Source organism: Triturus cristatus, unplaced genomic scaffold, assembly GCF_964204655.1.
Source record: "Triturus cristatus unplaced genomic scaffold, aTriCri1.1 SCAFFOLD_168, whole genome shotgun sequence".
Lineage (NCBI taxonomy): Eukaryota > Metazoa > Chordata > Amphibia > Caudata > Salamandridae > Triturus > Triturus cristatus.
The window spans coordinates 281,596-304,027 of record NW_028187305.1 but is presented as its reverse complement, the minus strand read 5'-3'; the positions used below and the strand labels follow the sequence as shown (position 1 = coordinate 304,027).

Here is a 22,432-nt window from a genome sequence, read left to right as displayed (position 1 = left end):
ACTGGGAAAATGTTTCAAACACTACACGCGAGGAGTATTTAACAGGATTACGAATCCATTTACGTGCCATTTTTACCAACGATTCACGTTCCCTACCATCAGGAAGCTGGCTGCGCCTCTGGGCAACATCTGAAAGAGTCGAGCCGAGTATTGGCCCAAAAAGCGGAGAATAAAGAGTAGCAACAGCAGTCAGGAGACGGCTACGAACAGAAGGAGAAGAGGAAGAAGGTGTAGGCGCAGCGACAGTAGGAGTAGAGGCAGTAGAAGTAGACGCGGCACCAGGAGTAGCGGGAACGACAGGCTGAGGAGGGACTTGGAGAGGCGCAGTAGGAAGAAAAGCCGGCAAAGGAGGATGAACGATCTGTGGTACAAGAGGATTCGGGAGAGCGGGAGGAACGGCGGGCTGACCAGCAGCCGCCAAAACAGCAGGTTGAGGAAGAGGTAGAATCACAGGACCCATAGTATCAGGAGCATAGGGAGGTGGCGATTTCAACAAATAAGATAGTAGCGAATCCTCTATCGCTTCTTCTCCCGTCTTATCGGCATTAGACGGTAACACCGGATAACATTTATCCACTGCCATATGATGAAGTCGAGCACTAACTTCTTGCTCTTTCTCATCTTTGTCTCGCTGATACTGTTCTGCATTTCGCATCACCGTAATGACACCTTCTTTTTTATTTTTCTTACTCTGTTTGATTTCTTTCTGCTTAGCCTCTTTCCGCCAGAACCGGAAGGAATCAAACATGGCCGGCCTAGCCTTCTTTTTAAATAGTTTAGCTTCCAAATTATCTAAGACGGCAGTTTCGAAACTACCATGTGATGGCCAACTAAGAACGCCATCATTTTTAGTGTAGCGGACCCAATATTCATTATATACGATAGGACCCACGCCATGGCGACTATAGAGCTCGTAAATTGGAGTTCCAACCGGAGGTATCGGACACGAATCCTCCAGCCGGGAATCCATTCTGCAACATTTGAGAAACCCAAACAAAGTACTACGGCCAGGCATCGTGCACACTAACCGAGTATACAAACTTCGAGGGCTATCGAATTATGATGTCCTCGCACAAAAATGCAAGACCCTCGGTTTTTGGCAATTGCAATCGTCAAATAAAATCCAACAACTAAGAACCACAAATGCTATGGAACCATGCAAACAACGAAGGAACACTGGGAGCGACCCACAAATACTTAACTGAGAGAACAATGGCGTCACCAGGAAGGCCCGTCTATCGTCTCGCCGTACAAAGGACTACGCCAGGCGCCAAAACAGGTCGACAGTCAGGGCATCAGTCCGTCGCAGCCGTCAGGAGGCGGGGATCTTCGCGGGAAAAGTCTTCGGGCCACTTATTTCGACAACTGGATCGATGAAGCGGGGTGCACCTTCCCTCGGAGATATCACACGAAGTTCCTCACGATCGTCGGGCTTTGGACCGGTACCGTTGATGTCGCCCCACAATGGGCGCCAACTGAAGGACTGGGTTATTCTAAGACCCAGCGGTGCCAGGGAACAACACCTGAAACCTTCGTGGGTTACCTGTTCCGGCGTACAAAACACAGAGACACGGGACACTTCCAGCGACGTCAGAGATCAGCGTTTATTTACTGCAGGGATACAGAAGTCACAAGAAGTACACAACGTGTAGGTTCTCGGAGACTGCTTCGATTTGCAAAAGTGGATCGCTCCTTTTATACACATTTTTGCCATTGCACAGTATGGCGAACAAAGGTTACAACACAGTTCCCACAATAAACTTCACCAAAATAGTGTTCATGTTTCAGGAGGCCGGAACATAATTACAACAGCATTGCCGGTTCCCAACTGTAAAAACATATCTTTTCCGCAATTAAACACATTCCATCCTGACCGTAAACACATTAGAAAAAGGGAACGGAAACAGATGCAAAGAAAGGACAAGGATGCACAACAGATTAGGAAAGAGTGTTGGGAGTAATAAAGGAAACTTGATAACGGGATCAAAGACCTCGTGTCCAATGTATGCATGACTGAAACAATAGAACGGCACGGCAAGATGAGCCTCGAGCGGGGCCATCTGCCTTCGCCGTGTCATTTCCCTCATCGTAAAGTCACCCTCAAAGAAACACGTGTCCCTCGTGTAAGCTTGGGAATCCCAGGGTCACGAAGCGGACAAAGTCCGTTCGCTGGCTACTTGAGGGCAAGAAACAAAATGGATGCTGTATCTAAAATGGAACCCGAGGGTTCGGATGAATAAACCCAAAAATAAGACGAACCATACGTGGTTGCATAGCGAAACTGAGTACACCCACTATACTCGTCATTTGCGGTTCGTAGACACCAAACTCATCCATATTCGTCACCACTCAAAAGTGTCGTTCCGTCCCACACGGAACCTCAGGCTGAAACAATTGATATTGCTAAAAGCATTGAAAGATCAATTGTTACATCTAAGGTTTTATCTGGTCATTCTAACCAAACTACACTTCTTCCTACTCAGTCCGCAATTTCTTCTAATATAAGTCTGGTTTCTGGTGACAATACTGTGTGTGCTATGAATGCTAAACAGACTTTCAACAAAAGGCCTTACAAAAATCAACCTTCAAGAGGCCAATTGGTTTGTTTTCGGTGTGGTTCTAGAAACCACATAGCAAACAATCGCAGTTGTCCAGCCTTAGGGAAAACATTTACTAAATGTCAGAAATTTGGACACTTTCAGGGTGTATGTAGGAGTGGTATGAATACTACACCATCAAGTAGGGTTAAAGTTTCAAGCATTTCTTTGGACACTCCTGATGTCCAAGATTGTACTTCTCAATTTGCTAATATTTTAGTTACTGTCGAAGTCCCTGAATCTTCGGACAAACCTATTAAAGGGCCATTAGTTGACATTTCCATTGATGGTAGAATTATTCTAGCCATGGCTGATTCAGGAGCTCCTGTTACTATTCTAGCAGATTGTACATTTTACAAATTTTGGCCTAATGACATGCCACATCTTATCTCTGATATCAACCCCAAAGTTTTCGGGGAACAAGACATTGATCTGCTGGGTTATTTTTAGGACAGTCTGGAGTGTCTGGGCAGATCTGTTAGTACAAAAATGTTAGTAGGCATCAAAGGAAGAGACATCATTGGATGGAAGGACCTTGCCCTTCTAGGTATCGTCCTGGACAAGATCCTCCAATTATCTTAGGTGATTTTCCCTCAAATATTTTATCTGTCAGTCAACCAGACTCAATTGTTGAAGATTTTTAAAAATCTTTTCCAAATGTATTTAAAAATTCTGTTAGCACTATCAAAGGCTACGAACACACTATTATGTTTAAAAAAAATGCTGTTCCCATAGTGCATAAGGTCAGACATGTACCTCTTAGTATCAGAGAGGATTTAAAGTCTCTGCTTAATGACCTCCAAACTGAAGGTATCATTTCTCCTATAGATTCATCAAAATGGATTTCTCCGGTTGTTTTACGGAAAAAAAAGACTGGGGACCTGAGACTATGTGTGGATTTAAGATCTCTCAATCAAAACATTCTTGTTGATTGCCACCCCCTACCTCTCATACACGAAAGGTTAGCAAATATTGGGAAGTAAAAGTTTTTCTCCACTATTGACTTACACTCCTCCTACCTCCAAATTCAACTTTCTCCTAACTGTCAAGCACTTACTGCCTTTGTAACCCCTTTTGGGGCTTTTAAGTATCTTAGGTTAACTTTTGGCCTCGCTTCAGCCGCGAGTGTTTTTCAAAAACTCATGGACAGTTTGTTTGGTGGTTTTTCGCAAGTGCAAGCATTCCAAGATGATTTATTAATTCACACAGAAACCAAGGAGAAACACCTACAAATTCTTAACAAAGTACTAACTATTTTACAAGACAGAGGCATGACTGTAAAAGCTAATAAATGTATATTACTTGTTAATACAGTTGAATATCTGGGTCACACTATATCAAGTGAAGGCATCAAACCAACATTTTGTAATGTAGAAGCTATACGTAATGCACCTCCTGCTTCTGACAGACGCCTTACCTTTGTATCCTGGCCTGTGCGAATACTATGCCAGGTTCATACCTGATTACGCACAATTAGTGCAACCACTAAGGTGTCTCCTCAAGAAAGGTACTGAATTTGAATGGAATGACACTCTATGTGAGACATTTGAAAAAATAAAACTTTTAGTTATCAATGCACCTGCCATACACCCATTCGTTTCTAACGCCAGTCCTTTTGTGTCTGTGGATGCCAGTCAGAAAGGTCTTGGGGCAGTTTTCGGACAATGGTATGATGGCAAAGAAAACACCATTGCTTTTGCCTCCCGTGCCTTAACACCTACTGAATGCAACTACAGCACGATTGAACGGGAGGCTCTTGGGCAGTTCAGAAATTCTAAACATACATTTGGGGAACTCAGTGTGAGATTTTTCACTGTTCACAAACCTTTGGTTTCCTTATTATCTGGCAATGGTCTGGGAAAATCCTCTGCCAGGCTGGTTAGGTTACTTTCCAAATTACAAGAATATAATCTTATTATAAAATATATTCAAAGGGGGTAAAAACATCCGGGCTGATTGCCTTTCTCGTATTCCTCTCCCTGATTGCAGTGAAGGTGAAAATAATGTCCACAAAGATTGTGTGGTTGGTCTTATAGATGCTGTTTCCATGTGCAATGGCAGCATCTCACAGGATGAATGGGCTTCTGCCATGGCACTTGATGAGACTCTCAAAAAAGTGGTGGTGTTCATTAAGAGTAAATAGCCTGCTAATAAAAATTTGAGCAAAGGTGTAAAGTGCTTTGCACAAATCAGTGAATTATTGTCTTTTGAAAATGGAGTTTGCGTGAGGAATGTTTGTTTCTACCTCCCACTACCCTCAGAGAGAAGATCATCAAGATTGGCCATGAAGGCCATTTAGGTATTTCCGCTACCTATAAAAGATTAGAAGACATCTACTGGTGGCCAGGTTTAGACAGATAAGTGGCCCTTTTCATAGATAATTGCCCTAATTGTGTTGTTTCCGACAAACATTGAAAAACCAACAAGAAGCCTTTACTTCCAGTTCCATTCCCTGATTCCCCTTGAAAAAAAATTGCCTTGGACTTTTCAGGACCTTTTAATTTGTTACCCTCAGACAAAAGGTACTGCCTGGTTGCCATTGGCTACCATTCCAAAAGTAATTAAAGCTAGAGTTGCTGCAAAGCAATCACTGCAAAAGCAATCCTAAGATGGGTTTTCTACATCTCTTGGCCCTGATCTCAAAACTAATGATTGGGTTCTCATCAAAAAAACCTACAAGGTTTGCAAGGGCCAATCTAAGTTCACACTACCAGTTCGGGTTATCAGGGTCACCAAACCTTCTGTCCTTTTAGAAAACAAAGGTTGGTGGAATAAGAACAATATTGTGAAACTTACTGACAATCAAGTTAGCATACTTAACAACGGTTATGGCAACAGGTCTAATGAAGCTGATACTGATTTTACTTTTGGACCTGGTTTTGACATCATAAACTTTCATAATGCATCGGTTAACTCTGATTCTACTGCATTTTCTTCCCCAAGTTGCTCTAATGTTGTTTCACCTAGTACTCGTTCTTGTAATTCACTAGCTATGACATCTGCACGTAATCAACGAGTTTGTAAAATGCCTGTCAAATTTCATGATTATGTATTGTATTAAAGTTTTGTATTATATGGGGGAGGGTATGTGGTATTTACTACTGTTCCTTTAATTTACTAAAATGTTATGTTTAGAATACTGTTATGTCATTTTTGATTCCATGCCTGGTCAGTTGCTGTTTGGTTCTTGCTCCCGCAACTGCTTATGCCGTTGGCTCCGTCCTGCATACTACTACTTCCTGTAATCTACAAATAAAAGAAGATTCTGGACATTATCAGTGTTTCCTGGAATTACTGGCGTTCTCCTTCTCTACAATAAAATAGAATATTTTAGAAGAGGAAAGTTGGAGATTTAAAAAATGGAACAGAGAGAATGTATTTCTCCTATTGACTTCTATTAAGGGCGAGGCCTCAGGTCATGCGTGGGACTTGTAAGTGTGCTGCTGCAACTTAGGTCAGATATCAGAAATGCACATATATATTTTGTTCTTACCTGTCAGCAGCACATAGAAAGCTCTACAGCAAGCAGAGAAAGCGTGACACAAACATTGTGCACTGGCCTGCGGGAGCAGGTTAATGGCAGTTCATATGCTGAATCACACTAGACCAGTCCTGGTCGGCAGACGCCTGTCGAGGAATCAGGTTCTTGCATGTAGGAATCGGGAGACGGGAGAGAAGCCTTGAAATCGGTAGTCTCTTGCCTGAACCAGGAGGGTTCGCATGTATGCTGAGCCTAAATAAGCGTTACTCGTCAGTTAAAAGAAAAAGGAACCTTACAAGAAACGCAAATTGTCGGAATGCATAGAGCCCTCAACCCCCAGCGCCTTGATGTCAACTTTCAGGGGCCCCTCATAGGCCGTTGCAGACTGCAAGTGAGAGACATTCAAGCACAAGAGGCAGCCTTGGTTGGGGACCCTTAAGTGAGTTTTACAGGGGAAGGGGTTGCAATGAGTTTACATTATGCTGCTGATTTAGGCACCACTGGTGTTGTAATGTAACGCACAGTACATAAATAAGCAAAATCACTTCAAGCCAGTATTTTTAGTCCTAATCGGTGTATACTTCATACATCATGTACAAATAGAAAGCACTTTTAAATGTGTTCTAGTGCTACATTAATGATTAATAATTAAGATAAACGAAGGCCTAAAAGCTGTGTTACAAATGAATGCGTACAATTTTGTTTCATGTCCTATTCAGTATCATTCAAAAAATAGAAACCCAGCTATGTCATGCGAAATAACTCTCCGCTGAAAAAAACATGTGAAAAAAAAGGTTTTCTTGTAAAAACCCTCACCCACCAGGTTTACCCCTTGGTAGCATGCTTCATCATCGGGTCAATCCCATTCTGCTGCAGATCGGGGCATGATGCGGCCTACGGACTACGTGGGAGCACTTTTTGATTTTACACAATGACTAAGAAGATGTTAAAAAAGGAGTGGGGATTACTTTGTTCTTGTCCACATCTTGTTGGTTAGCGCATGCAGACTGCACTTCCTCTTCGTGTGTTCGTCCCTCTGGTGGAGTGTGGACCAAGTACAGAGTAATGTTCTTCCACTGCTCGCACTCCGATGGAGATACTTTTTAGTTGGTCGGCTGTTTTGTGAAAGAGCACACTGCCTTGTTGTGCGAATTCTGGGCTGGCTGTTGGTTTGTGGCCATTTTCTCTTGGGATTAACCTTTCTAGTATAAATCACTGCAAGAGAGCTCTTATGGAACACCTTCACACACACAGATGGGGGCACTGTGTATTGGTTGGCTCTGCACAGTCACGATGCACCATAAGGATGTTTTCTAAACCAGGTAGCAGACAGTACTGCCCACGGTAACACGTCCAGTCGCTGTTTGCGCCTCCAAGCACCGGTTATTGGTATTCTAGAAGTAATCTAAACATTACAGCATTTCGCAGGTATAAGGAGCACTGCATGCCGGCCTGTGCTGGAGTGACGAATAAGCTTCCAGAGTTAAAAAAATAGAGGATTAAAACTATTACACAGTCACTGCTGCAAACAGAAGCAACACAACCATGTTCACACAAAGCGGGAGTTGATATGGTCCTTGACTAGCTATTCGTTATTGGCATTCTTTGATATGGTCTGTTATATAGACACTGTGCAATCCTGAGTACACTAAACAACAAATGAAATGAGCCTGATGCACTCCATGAAAATGTAGTTATAATAAAGCGTGCATTCTTTAGTATTCTATACTACAAGTCCACTTTGATTGCCAACAACCACACATTGGACTAAAGGAAATGTTTCTGCATCAAACCTTGTGTTCCACATACTATAATGTACTTTAAACATATTTAAAATGTTTGAGGGACCTGTCGATCATCGCGCCGATAGGTTTGTCTGGTTCAGTTTGGCAGTTCCATCCTATTTGACATGAAATAGTCCACACATATAAACACTCACGTGTGGCCACTTGCACAGACACACAAAAGTGCTGCCACTTTTATTCTTCCCTCCTACAAACACATGCACACACATTTGTATTAAATTCTTCTAAAAATGTAATAGGCACACGCGTTGTCAAGGGCACCTGTGCCAGGCAATGCATCGCTACTTGATGCCAGACAGATCAGACTGCAGCAACAATCAACTTTCCTGTGTGAAATAAAAGTTGCTGAAACGTAGACCGGGTGCAGCAGCCAGTGGCTTTGAGTTGCGTAGCGAATGTGGTATACTAGGGTGGGAATGTTGTGAATAGCCCTATGATTTCACACAGAGCCAACTCTTCTAAAGTAGCCCGAACTTGCCTTTGCATTAAATCCTAGCCATACATGAAACCAGTGGGCAAACCATGGGCAGGCAGGGTATCACAAGATGCAACGAAAGCATTTTAGGAGGCTTATCTGTGGACATTTCTCATCACGTAGACATTTGTAGAGATTGGTGTACCTCAAGTACAAATGTCCTGCAAGACCCCACTGTATTGCATTTGATCCCTGCCATGACTCTTAGCATCCCACTACCATGGCATTAATTGTGCAAGCATGGTCAACGACGTCATCAGTGCATCACTGTTTGTAAATAAGGGACTGTACAATTTGTATACTATTCTCAAAACACGGCACGATAGATTTTAACAGTGACTTGTGCTTCCTGACATTTAGTACATCTGGGCCATACCCTCTGCTCTCATGCACTCCACTCAAAATGCCACTTTCCTTCGGTTGCAGATCAGAAAAAGAAGTGGTTTATGTTGTGGCATGTGGAATGAAGATGCAGCGATCTTTAAATATCTTTCATCAAAGGGCATTTCAATAGGATTTGTAGAGGTTCTTCAAAGATGACAGAAAACGTTTCAAGTAAGCAAAACCACAAAAATTATGTACTCATGTGTTGTCAACATAATTAAGGTATGGGCATAGCCACAGAGGAAAATAGGAAAACATGCCCCATTTGAGGCTATAAAAGTCTCAGACCATGAGAATATAATCTTAAGACTTTTGGGGAACTAGGAGAAACTTGTCTCGTGAAGAGTCTGACAGTGCAGAAAAACCATCCGCTAACTCCTCTACTAAAACAAACAACCAGTAAAGATCAGATGTGATGCAAAATGTAAATAAAATGCACGATTTGCATGCTTGGAGGACAAACTGAGATAAGCGTGGCAAAGCAGTCCCACTTGTTAATGGCAGAAAAAACCCCAATAACCTTAATAGGGGTAAATGGAGACAATAACAAGTATTGGTAAGGCCATTAGGTCTTGCCTATGCAAACGTTAGTGGCTTTGCCTGTGTCTTACAGCCATGTTGTACAGCATCATGGCAAAAAGTAAAGTTAGAAAAAAGTGCTGGCTGAGCATAGCGCTTTACTTTTAGCCATGCTGCGCAGTCACGCTGCACTACAACATGGCTACAGCAAACCCATTAGCTTTCACATAGGCGAGACCTATTGGCCTGCCAAAGCTTGTTCCAAAATCCTTGACAAATCCAGCATTCTAGAAGCCAACAGGATGCAAGCCAATGTCACACCTATTGGCAATGTGTGTTTTATTCTTGTTGCTTAGCTTAAGGCAGTGCTTGAAATGGAAAAATAGAAATGCAGGTACTCTATACAAGAGTACCTGCGTGTTTCTGAGAAGTGCCGGTACTTTCCAATTAAAAGTCTTGCATTTCTTTTGAGAAGTGCCGCTACACTCTCTCTCAAAATAAAAAAAAAGTGCTGGTACTCCGTACCGGACAGTACCGGCCCATTTAAAGCACTGTTTAAGGCATACCATAGATTTAGTATGTCGTATGCTTTTTTCCCCTATTCCAGTCTCCTGTTTCGTCTTGGTTGCCCGGTGAGGTAAACAGCTTTTCAAAAGTACCTAAAAGCAGGCAAATATGTGTGCACTGTTCTTGTTCTTTACATATCCGTCCATCAGAGTTTGGAAGACAACGTTTTTGTCTGTTGTTCGCTACTTGGGTGGGAAGTCTATCTGGTCCCTATGTAGAATATTCCTTTCCATTATGAGGTATTCTCTTGCTAGTGATGATTCAATCATGGTCAGATATTTGTTTGTAGTAAGAGCAAGCACATCTCTAAAGGCAGAAGGAATGGGCCAGGCCACGTGTTTGGAAAGTTCCAAGTTTATACTATGGTGTTGAAACGATTATTCAGTTTGTCTTTTGCGGTCATTTTGAAAACATGCGTCTAGTTAGTAATTTGTATTTAGTGGCGCCGTGGAGAATGTTCTTTACATCAATAAAAGATAGATTCATATTAGAGTCTGATTTAAAATTGTATTAATTCCTTGACTGCACAGGTGCCTGCGTGCTCCTATGCCTCGTACTTTCGTACTAATATTTGTCCAAACACTTGAGGGACCTTATCCTTAACCGCTGTGGCACGCGCACATCACATTTATGAATACATCATTAGAGTGTACAGCAGCCCTTTTATGCCTTTTTAATACATAGAAGCCTGCAATTACTTTATAAAAGCCAGTCTCTAATTTCCTTATTGCAGTCGAGTTGTGATGTGTCTAGAGGCCTGTAATAAATAAATGATGGACCCGATCAACTGTAATAACTTTTTCAGTGGAGTTCTGACATCATAATTGGGGCTCCCTGTTTTCCGTTTTTACTGATTTTTACAGATAAATACAGACCGATAACTATGTATATTCCTGTGTGTATTCATTTTTAAATACAGAAAAATATGGAAAATAGGCCTGCTTGGGTGATTTTTTTTTTTCTACTGTCAATCATGAGTGCCAGGTCAGTAGTGTACCGATTGAGAAGTAGGGGAGATAAAAAAAAAAAAGACAATAGATTTCTTAATTAAGCTTAACTAAGGGCAGTTCTACAGTTATTGATGCTATTCTACAAGGCAAGTGTTTTCAGACCACGCTATTGCACTGTATACCGATGAAACCATTAGGACATTGAAATGCGAGTATACATTTACAATTTAAATAAATGTGGAGAAATACTTATTGCTGCTTCATTTATACAGTGAACACAAAATAAAAATGGATAAATATAGAACAAATTAGCAAAAAATAAATGTGGATAAATACAGACGGAAATGTTGAAAAAATAAATACCATAAAACCGGGAGACCGAATCGTAGTGTATCCTGCCAGCAGCCAAGGTGGAAAGCAGTTAACAGCTTCATTTAAGTAACTAAAAGGAGAAATGGCTTTTCGTTCCTCTGATTTTCTTTTTCTAAAATAAAGAGTGATCAGCAAAAATTAGATTTTTGTGGCAACATGTTTATTTTTTCCACCTAGGTAACTACAGGAACAGCATAGTATATATTGCTATACGTTCTGAGCCACAGCAGATTTTCTTAATCTTAAACTGATTCTACCTTTCTTTTTGCAACACACTTGTAACTACTTTTTATTGTATGTATTTTGCACTGCAGAGTATACTTTTGTTCTTCATGGGTGTAAACATAATAGCTCTTTCAGATGCCAGAGCCAGTAACCAGGGTGAAGGGCGGGTCATGGAGTATGATTACAGCTGCAGTTTAAACAAGGAAACCAGGAACTCGTGTATACTTCCTCTGCTAGGTTTTTGTGAATAGAAAAAGTGATCAGCAGAAATGAGATATTTATAGCAATATGTTTATTTTTTCACACTATAGGTTATTATAGGAAAGCTACAATCTCTGGATGTTTTATGTCACTTGAGCCACAACACTTTTTAACTTGAGTTGCCTTAAACTGATTCTAATAAATAAATAAAAATATGAACTGCTTTTGTTGCATTTAATTTCAGTCTAAAGATTCTGCTTTTATTCTTCTAGTCTTCAATGAACATGAAAACGCAAGTATGGCGTAACCATGTATTTTAAATAATAAAATATAATCTGCTGTACATTATAAGGCTATTACAAGTCACCTTGGAGATTTATGACCCCCATAAAGAATTTTTGTTCTTTTGGTCTCGTTCCTCTAGATGGTGATGGAACTGTTGGTGACTTGCAATACCCTTATACTGTACGTCAGAGGGTACTTTATCTGATATATTATACGTTAATGGGGTAGTCAGTTGGGCAAGAAAGACATTGGCCATGCTGCTTCACTCATTTCTGTGGATGATATGCACACCTTGGCTTTTCCCCTGGCTTATCAAGAAAACCCCAAGAGGAAAAGAGAGGGAGGGGGAGCTGGGGGGGGGGGTGAAGGGGCTATTCGTATTTTACTGTTGTAAGCTTTGTCTATATGTACAGAAATTAGGGGAAATGGTCTGTTATTGCTTTTTGACCAAACTTTAGAGCGGGCTGCCCTGAGTTGAACTGAAATAGTGAAAAGGCGGAATAGAATGTTTTGCCATTCTAAAAAGAAACCACGACCTAGTCTTTGCACTGTCTGACGCGTGTTCTCTTTTCTTATAATCTCGTGTCCTCCCCCTTGCAGGATCTGTTCCCATTCGCTGAAACAATGTGCCGCTGCACAGAAGAGTCCAGGTCGCTCAGTGCATGCTCTGCGGGTCCTGAATGGGGATCTGGACCTGCTATCTGGCAGGGTGAGGGAGTTTGTGGTGAGCAGTGCCAAGCTATGCCAACCAGACAGCATCCACATATGTGATGGCACGCCAGAAGAGGAGCGCAGTGTGCTTGCACTGCTGCAGAAGGATGGCATGATCAAGAGACTGAGCAAATATGAGAACTGGTAAGAGCAGGCAGCGGGGTGGCAGGGCGTGGGTGGGCATTTTTGTTACCTGGCACTTATATAGTACACACTGAGCAGTTATTATTTATTTTATGTCTTTATGGGATTGAATTGCATTTGGTAGTCCAAGGACTACTTCCAAGGCATTTTAACAATTGCAAGGAGGTACTAGAAGGGAAGTGCTTTAAGGTTAGCTACTTGGCTGACACAAGAATTGAGACACTGAAAGATTCAGGAAATGCTCACTGTGAGACCCTCCACTGCAACACCATCAACTGCACAGGCACTGTGAGAAAGTACTTTTTTTCATCCTGGACACTGTTAAAAAAAAACAAAAAAACTTCTTTCTCCTCCAGGGTACTTGAAGATCATTTTATTTTGATGTGGAACTTATTCTAGAGTCCCATGCTGTGCATCATTCCACCATCTAAACCTGGCATCCCGAAACATTCGCTATTTATTTATTTTATTTGTTTTTGAGTGTTGAACAGGCGACACAGTAGCCTTCTTTTAGAATTTTTATCACTGTTGGGTTTTGACACATCGCTGAGAACTCTAGGTAGACGGCCACCAAAAATCAGGGGGAAGAAAAGTGGCTAGGTTTAAACCGGTTATTCAAATTAAGAATTGGCGGCAAAGCACAGAGACGTTGAGAAAAAGTACACAGATGCTGAAAACAATCGCTGAAAAACAAAGGAAAAAGGTTCTTCAAAGCCTTTAAGAAAATGCTCCCTTTCGTTTTTGCCTGAAGTGACAACATAAACTAGCACGTCTTCCAAAAGATCAGAAACCTGAAGGCCATAAGACTGGTGAGAAATGTAATTCTAAAACCTTGAAGATGCAGGAGATACCATCTTTAAAGGCTGCAGGACTATTAGTTTAAGAAGATTTGCATGTCCCAGAAGAAGCAGATGCAGGAGGATCCATGGGGGAGCAGAAAGTGTCTGCAAGAGTCTGCATCAGTAGTATGAGAAAATCTCAGAAAAAGGAATTTCGACATCAGAAACAAAATGTGCACCTACAATTCCTTAAAGTGAAAGCCACAAGAGTTGTATTTGAAGAAAGGAAACCGCCTTAGATGCTGAAATATTTGGCAGTCGAACAACCTCAAAGACCAAGGAGCCGACTGGGCCGAAAACGAGACCTCAGAGCAGATAAACCTTGGCGCTTGGCTTCAAGAGACTGAAAGAAAGGACAAGGACATCCCAAGGGAGAAAGATATACCAGAAGAAGAGGGGATCAATCGTCAACATCGAGGCGGCTTTGAGAAGAGAAACGAATGCCTGAAGTCGAAATGGCAGCGCTGCTACTGGAGAAGGCGATTGATCACAGATTATGTGCTTCAAAAATCCCCCACGCCAGGCACAGAGACAGTGGAAGAACCCCTAAAAGCAACCCCAAAACCTCTATGGGAGCTCTAGGACGGTGAGCATTCAATTGGTGAGGAAGAAAAATGTCCCCTTAAATGAGGACACCCGCTGGGATGAAAAATTAATGGCAGGATGTAATAGCATATTCACCACAGGGGGAAGTAGATTCCTACCCATGAAGGCCGCCCCCCCAGTGTTGATGGAACAATTTTCAGAGTGGGGGTGCTGTCATCAATGTAATATCACTGAAGGGATTTTAATGCGTCACAGAAAGATCAAGTGTAGCAAATGAGCCACGCCCATTCAGCAGCAGGTGAGGATGTGATTTGCAGCCTTGGGTGCATTTTGGAGCACACTGTCGCAAATCCATTATTAAAGCATGGGAGGTAGGACAATGCCATTTGGAGGCAGCATATATTCCATTGAAATGGCCACTAACTTTGCACAGATATACTGATAAAACTATACAGAGCACACATGATAGATAACGTGTCGGTTTTCAGCGAGTATTTATAATTTGTGCATCACTGAGTAACATGTCTTGATTTGTTTCGATCTTATGAAAACCCTTTGTTTCCATCACACTTCAGAATTACAAAAAAACCTGCTTCATTTGTGCTCTTGTAACTGGTGATATATTCTGAAATATTGTACAGTTTATTGACCGGTATTTAAATTGTGTTGTGTGTTAGATAGAAATAGGCACCCAGCCTTTCCTTTCTCATTCACTGTATTCCAGGTAAGTCTATCACATAGTTCATAGATCACTTTACAAAATCCTACAAAGTTGCAGTCAGAGAAAGAAACGTAAACACCAATCTCCATATGACTGAATTCCAGTTTGGTTTTACTGGAGTTGTTGCAGCGCTCCTTGCACCCTTACTTCCAGCACCCACCATCACCCCCCGATGAGCGTTGCCTGTACCCTACTCTTAGGAAGAGAAACCCGGCCCGTAAGGAGTACAGCTAGCGGAAGAACAGACCGTTAGGTTTCCTACAAGAGTCGCTACACCCAAAACGGAGATGAAACCAACCAATTCCTTCAAAGCATAATTCACGATGGTAAGGAAGCTATCAGTGAACCAGCCTCACTAAAGGCGGTAACTTTGAGAGGGGAAGGAATATATGGCCTTACCTCAAGACCTGTGGATACATTAGAACCAATATATCTGTGGATTTCTTAATGGAGACAACAGCCCATAAGAGAGCCACCACCAGACAAACACAGCAGAAGGCTGTATGTAGTTAGGAGAACACAGACAGGGCAGCACAACTAAACAGAGACCAGTGAGCTCCACTAATCAGCTCGGCAGATGCTTTCATCAACAATGGAGAGTGAGACCTCATGCTGTATCCACCAGAAAACTATAAAAATAGGTTAAAATGTGCCACTCAAGAGGGAAAGACCCGATCAAATACATTCGCGAAATCATCCTTAGACATAGCAGACATTGCCAATAGATAATTGTGTATTGGAACAGTAGTGACAAAACACACAGTACTCATGATTCCAACCTTCAAACCAAAGGTATAGGCCTAATTGGTCAATAGACCACATACAGGAGACTACCTGTTTGGTGGAGCAGTAGATGACTTGCTGGAGCAAACGAAGGTCACTGACTAAGCAAGAACGATGGGAGCCGCTCGATACAAGGCGTCCTTCAGAAGGGCTGCACAGTGCAATAGACAGGGACGTCTCTGTTTTTCAACCTTAACAGTTCCAGATATGCCAAGGGTCAGGAGAACAACTGGAAAATGCATGCACTCTCATGAAGAGCTCTAGGCCAAAGAAAAAACTGTTCCCTAAAAGTGAAGAGTGGAAAGATACAAGTAAATTGGCAATGCTCCAGGGGTTGGACAGACACAAAATGGACTAGGCAAGCCATCGAATACGAAGTAGACAAATAAGAGTGACAGTAAAGCCAAACAATTTTAAACAGTGGGTCGGTTTCAAGCCTCTCTGTTCTTGGGAAGCATACAATCTGTCTTTAGCAGCCAGACAGCTGTATGTTCTGGTAGGCCGACCTAGAAATTGCTGTCGTCTAAAGGTGATGTTCATATGTTGGTAGAAATGAATGAAAAAAGAATGAAATAAAAGTAGAAATATAAACAATATGTCACCATCCCTTGCGCTGAAGTGGAATGCTTTTTGGGTGGATGATCATACGTAAAAATGACATCGACTGCAGTGAAGAAAGCCAATAACAGGAGTGAGCTGATAACCACCCTATGCTCCATGTTGTGGTGGATGGAACCAAAATGCAAATACTAATTGAACAGACCAGTGGATGGAGAGGATTGACCAAAGCCCCTGTGTAAAAATTGACTTTTGGTTCTGGCTCAAACGTACAAAAACGCACAAATCTGCTAGCTATGGTATACAATGCCCACAAAGAACGCTATATCTCCGGTTGTCCACTATACACAAAACATCCATTTTGTAATGTGCACTAGTAAAAAGGTAATCCGGCTAGAAAAAACATGGCATCTACTCCTGTGCACCAATTCCCCTTCTGTTCTGGGCACAGTGAAAAGGCCTCCTGCCCGGGTCACTGTGATGAGGCCCCTTTCTCTCCCCTGTGTGAATATATCCTACTGCTGAGCACTGTGAGAAAGACTTCTCCCAGTTACTGTGAGAAAGAATTACAGGCACTTTAAAAGGCATCCCTCATCTTCCTTAGCATTGTATGTGCCACTCCAGGGCTCCATGGCACTTTTGAGATGATCTTATTCTCTTTTAGGCACTATGAAGATCACTCATCTCTCCATGGGCCCTATGAGAAGGTCCGCGTCCTTCAGGATACTGTGGGAATGCGTACTCTTCATACCTGGGCACTGTGAAAAGTTCCCTTTCTCCCAGATACCATGAAAAGGCTCCTTTTTATTCTCACGGGCACCGTGAGAAGGCCCACTTAATATCCTGGAAATTCACCAGTTACCGTTTACTGAGCTAACTATAAATTGCGCCCTGCTTATGACCTCACATATTACGTCGCTGATGATTTGTCAAATGACATCACTGGTGACAGCAGGGATAAGACCATAGTCACATAAAGTTAATATACATTAGGGACCTGTTAAGCAACTGAGAAGATCAGTAGGCTGAGTAGACACACGGATATTGGATGCTCTATTTATGCAGATATCTCTTTTTACCAACATTTAGCCCTTTAAAAATACATCGTGGATTGAATTACTATGACGCAGACCTCTTCTCGCATTTTTAACTCTCAGGTTCCATGCCTGCATTAACAGTTCAATGCTGATTTACTTCAGCCTGCTCTTTCTGAAAGGCTGTAAATCCAGCAGCTCGTATTTCAACAGAATGGTGTTCAGGCGTACCTCTCTTTTGCCTTGAATGCAAATTGCTAGCACTCTAGTTGTTCATTAGACCCCTGTAGTGATGCTGCACTTGATTACTTGGGAGTTCACCAGTGGCGGTTTCTAAACCAGGGCGTCGGGGCTCCGCCCCTTTACTTTAATCCCCCAGGGTCGGCCATTGTCAAAGTTAAAATACACACTTTATTTATTTATGCATTTTTATAAAGCGCGGACTTTACCCGAAGGTGTCAGAGCGCTGTACAATAGAGCCAGTTACGTAACATGAGAGAAATGTTACAAAATAGAATGTACAAAAATAGCAGGACACAGAATCAAACACAGCAGGCAAGAGGAACACAATATCAAACACCGCAAGCAAGGAATGTACAAAAAAGAAATAAAAATAACAAATTTGCAATGACTAACTTTACATCCGTTTTTTGGGGGGGGTTTTAACGAAAAAATTGTACAAACGCAAATTTCTGGAGTCCGATTCGGAGGAGACTTTTGTTGCTGCGATTAGATTCTGGCACTGTGTTGTCACTGTCATGTTACACCGATGCATTCCCTTAATCTGCTGTCTGTGGGTGGGCCCAGAGTCTATAGTTTTTGCCGGGCTGAGGAGCTCACAGCCCTGAGGCTTGTGAGGTCATCAGCTCGGCAAAGAAAGTGCCTAAAGGACCAGTCTCCACCCCCTGATAACATGGGGGTAAAAATAGCCCCGACGTTTTAGACTAAAGCCCTGTAACACTGGGGCTACACGTCCGTCAAGGAGTGGAGAGGATGGTCACCCCACCCTTTTCCAACTCGTCATTGGGGGTGGGTCTCACCCTGTGATGAGTTGGGAAAGGGTGGGGTAGAGGCTGCAGGGAGGCGGGTTGCTCAAAAATCGAGTCTGCGCAGTTTGTCATCACTCACCGCGCAGACTCGAGTTGTATGCTTCCCGTGCGGCTGTGAACAGCAGGATTATGCAGACCAGGCCCGGCTCCAGGAATTTTTATTTGGGTGGGACAAGGGTGTATTCGGGTTTGCCACTGCGGGCCTGATTTGTCTCTTATATGTCTAGCCAGGCCTGCTTACAAGCCCTCCTTTATCTCTTCTTAGTCTTACAAGGCCTAGTAAAACGTACTCTTTTCCAAATCTTTCTCAATGTTATCACTCTCAAAAACAGGTTTTTTCCCATTTAATGTCCCTTTGATGAGAAGAGGAGGTTTCTGAGGTGGAAGTATCAGGCAAGTGACACTTCTCGGGCCCCCTCTGTGCGATCCTTCAGGGAGAAACCCTCTTCATACCTACCTCCGCCTGACCCCGGACTCAGCAACGCACTCCCTTACAGGCTCCCTCTGTGCGACCCTTCAGGGAGAATCCCTCTTCATTACTACCTCCGCCTGACCCCGGACTCTGCAACGCACTCCCTTGCAGGCTCCCTCTGTGCGAGCCTTCAGGGAGAAACCCTCTTCATTACTACCTCCACCTGACCCCAGACTCTGCAGCGCACTCCCTTACAGGTTCCCTCTGTGCGAGCCTTCAGGGAGAATCCCTCTTCATTACTACCTCCACCTGACCCCGGACTCTGCACGCACTCCCTTGCAGGCTCCCTCTGTGCGAGCCTTCAGGGAGAATCCCTCTTCATTACTACCTCCACCTGACCCCGGACTCTGCACGCACTCCCTTGCAGGCTCCCTCTGTGCGAGCCTTCAGGGAGAATCCCTCTTCATTACTACCTCCACCTGACCCCGGACTCTGCACGCACTCCCTTACAGGCTTGATTATCCACTACTCCTCTCCAGTGCACCTTATCTCACAGCTGTCCTTGGGCCCCAGCCCATATCAGCCACCATCCGGTTCCAATTTCATTCTTCCTGGGGAAAAACACTAGTAAAATCACCTTCAAACTCGAAACTTTGAATATAGCAGTAAATGTAATTAACATGTACTTTAAAGTGTGTTCCACAATAGCCCTAATGACCGACTGTTAATTAATTAACCAAAAACAGAAAGGCCATGACCGGGCCGGCTTTAGTGCTGATGCGAAAAAAAAATTGGCGCCGCACCAATAACCTCTTTCTCGGTAGATACCTTTACTACCACCTTCCAACAGTGCCCCTCATCCCTCCATGGCCCCCCCTATTTACCTCCTCCTCGGATTCCCTCACTGCGACCCTCCAACAGTGCCCCTCATCTCTCTGTAGCCCCTCCCCCTCATGACCTCCTCCTCAGACTCCCTCACTACCACCCTCTACCGGTGCCTCTCATCTCTCCATAGCTCCTCCCCCACCCTCCCCATGACCACCTCCTCGGATTCCCTCACTACCACCCTCCACCAGTGCCCCTCATCTCTCCGTTGCCCCTTTCTCATATGCATTTCATTTGTTGTGTAGCGCTACTCATATCAGTGTAGGGTGTCACAGTACTTTACATCACGCACACGTTCTACAGAGAAAATAAGTAATTCTACTGGGAATGTCACATAAGGCAATGAGGATTACAAGTGTAGGAATCACGTCATCCATGCTGGTGGGCAATACATTTTACGAGGATTTGGTCTGGAGAAGAACAAACTCAGGATTTAAAGAGTCCTCCAGTGGTTGGGGGTTGACCTTACTGATAAAAATGTATAACTGCCCAAACTCTTTTTAGCAGCATTAGAATAATGAAAGACGGTGGACGTTCTAACTATATCACAACACAAAAAAGCCAAAGTTTGTATGCAGCTCTTTGATGACAGTTCATAGGTCACTTTCCTATGTTAGGATTGCAACTTCTGAACTGCGAGTAACACAGGGATCTCTGTGACAAAGGCACTAACCCACTGAGCTATCCACATAAAATTCAGTTTATCTGCATTTAAAAACTACCAACAGACAAATGATTGCTCTCCAGCAGGATCATAAATCACCATTTATCTAAACATTTTTTATTGTTGTACATGGGTGGCAGATTCACTGTGAAGGCCAAGGCTCATGTTTGGTGGGCCAGGCTCATGTTTGGGTGCCCACCCTCTAGAATCGGGCCTGATGCAGACACCAAGGTTTTAGCTCCGGCTTCAGTGTCTCTATGTTACTGGGCCTGCACTGGTAGCCAGGAGCTGAGGAGCAGAAAAGGTGGTGCGCACAGCCAGGACGGGTTCCCCAGCGGTCTACAGCGCCGGGACGCCCCGTTGCTGGGGCAGCTGTGCGCTTTACAAGTCTACAACATTTACATTTACATTTAGGTCCGTGTCAGCCTCGCCTAGAAGCTTGAGCTTCCCCGACAATTGAAGGCCCCGATGGTTCCCTAGTGCACCCCCAACTTTGCTCGTGGGCCATGGCACAAAGAGGGGTAAGCTAAAAAAAAAAAAAAAAAGCTTAGCGAGTATTTTCTTAATTTGAACAGCACGCAAGTTGCTCTTTTTGGGTTAATGTCAACTTGAATTAATCCAGTTTTCCGTTTTGTGCTACGAACAATAAAAAATACCCAATCTCTCATCCAGGTCTATCTAAACAGGGCCTCAAATCTTTGGAAAAAAGGTGTTAAGGTTACAATAATTAATCGTACTCTTTTTGTTGGCACTGGGTGGATGAAAGGTTGAGTCAGCCATGCTGCATTTGAAGAATCTCACAGGCCTGCCGTAAGAGCATTAACCTACTGAGCTAGCACGCCACCTCTCTAGGTCACGGAAAAACACTGCGCCCTTTCAGAGGCACTGGCCTTTCAAGAGACAACCCTGTTTGCACATTGAGCAGAGCACGCCAGCACCTGTCAGAAAACACCCCAAATCAATTCACCTCCCTGCACCTCTGAAAACGAGTGAAGGATTATGTAAAGCAAAGTTGGAATAGGGGCAAAGGATCTTAACTCATTCTATGTGGAGCGCTTTATACTACACAACTGGGAACGTATTGGTCCAAGCACTGGCGCGCTAGATTCACTGTAATTCAGTACAGCCATAGTACAAACCATGTTGCTCTGAATGTGTTACTCTAGAGTCTTTATTGCGCGAATTACTTGCTAGACGAACTCTCACAGCATTTGTTTTCAGCTGTAATGAAATGAGCTCATGGACTGCGAGGTGCAAACCCTCTGCCCTCTCCGTAAAAGACGAGGCAGTGGAGGGAGGAGGTCAGGGGGGCCTCTGCCTCGCACCGAGATGACACTGGCTGCAAATCACCTCCTATTCAAGAGCAGTTGTTGGGCAATGCGGCAGGGCATTGTATGCGGTAAAGGTGTTCACGCGAGCCATATGCTTAATGACGCACAATACGGCGGCTCTGTCGTCTACCGTGCCCGCTGGACTCATGAGTGTCCGTTTTTGGCTATGAGGAAAACTACCCGCATCATCTCCTGTGCTACAGAAAATTCATGTGGCTTCTGCTCTGAGGATGCGCGGTCTATCCTCGCCCGGCTTCCACCACAAATAGACTCCGTCCAGACACCGAGATCATGCAGAGCCCAGGGATACCAGCAGACACTGCAGCGCCCAGATGACCCTCATTTTATTTTTGATGCTCGGACTCTGTTAAATTTGATTCTAACTTTAAGTCTAATAATGATCAATTCGTCCCTGCAAGTAGGACTCGCCTAATATTAATCCAGTGCAGTGGTCTATGATTTCATTGCCAATCGCTGTATCAGTATGCCAGAGAAATTAAATGTATGATGTAGGCTCCTCCACATAGGGGCACACTGTTTATGAAGTCTGCGCCAGTCTGCAGCCCCGCCACAGCATCGCTCAATAAATGAATGTGTTGCAGGACATAAGATGCACATGCTTTACATCACACACCACACAGTTTCTATAAATGCGATTTAAGAGAAGCAGCCAAGTGTTTTCGGTGTTCCTGCTGGCAAGGAAACAGAACTATTAATTCTCTACATGTACCAATATTATACCATATTGCATTCAAGTTTTCTTAATCACTTAATGCATTTTAACCTTTATTTTTCTGTGTGGCTTACAGTTTTAAATCGCACAAAATGAACTCCGCAATGCAAATTTAAGAAATATGGTGCCCCATAATTGATCGGTTAGCCACATACTTTGCT

At 43.3% G+C, this 22,432-nt stretch overlaps 1 protein-coding gene across 1 annotated transcript in view; it reads left to right on the top strand.

Annotated features, from left to right (window-relative positions):
• LOC146771976 (phosphoenolpyruvate carboxykinase [GTP], mitochondrial-like) overlaps nucleotides 1-22,432 on the top strand; it is a 135,109-nt gene that overhangs the window by 86,402 nt on the left and 26,275 nt on the right. The window contains exon 2 of the mRNA XM_085640244.1: nucleotides 12,462-12,716. Within this exon, the coding sequence (XP_085496370.1) occupies nucleotides 12,462-12,716 (255 nt within the window). The remainder of the gene's footprint in view (nucleotides 1-12,461; nucleotides 12,717-22,432) is intronic.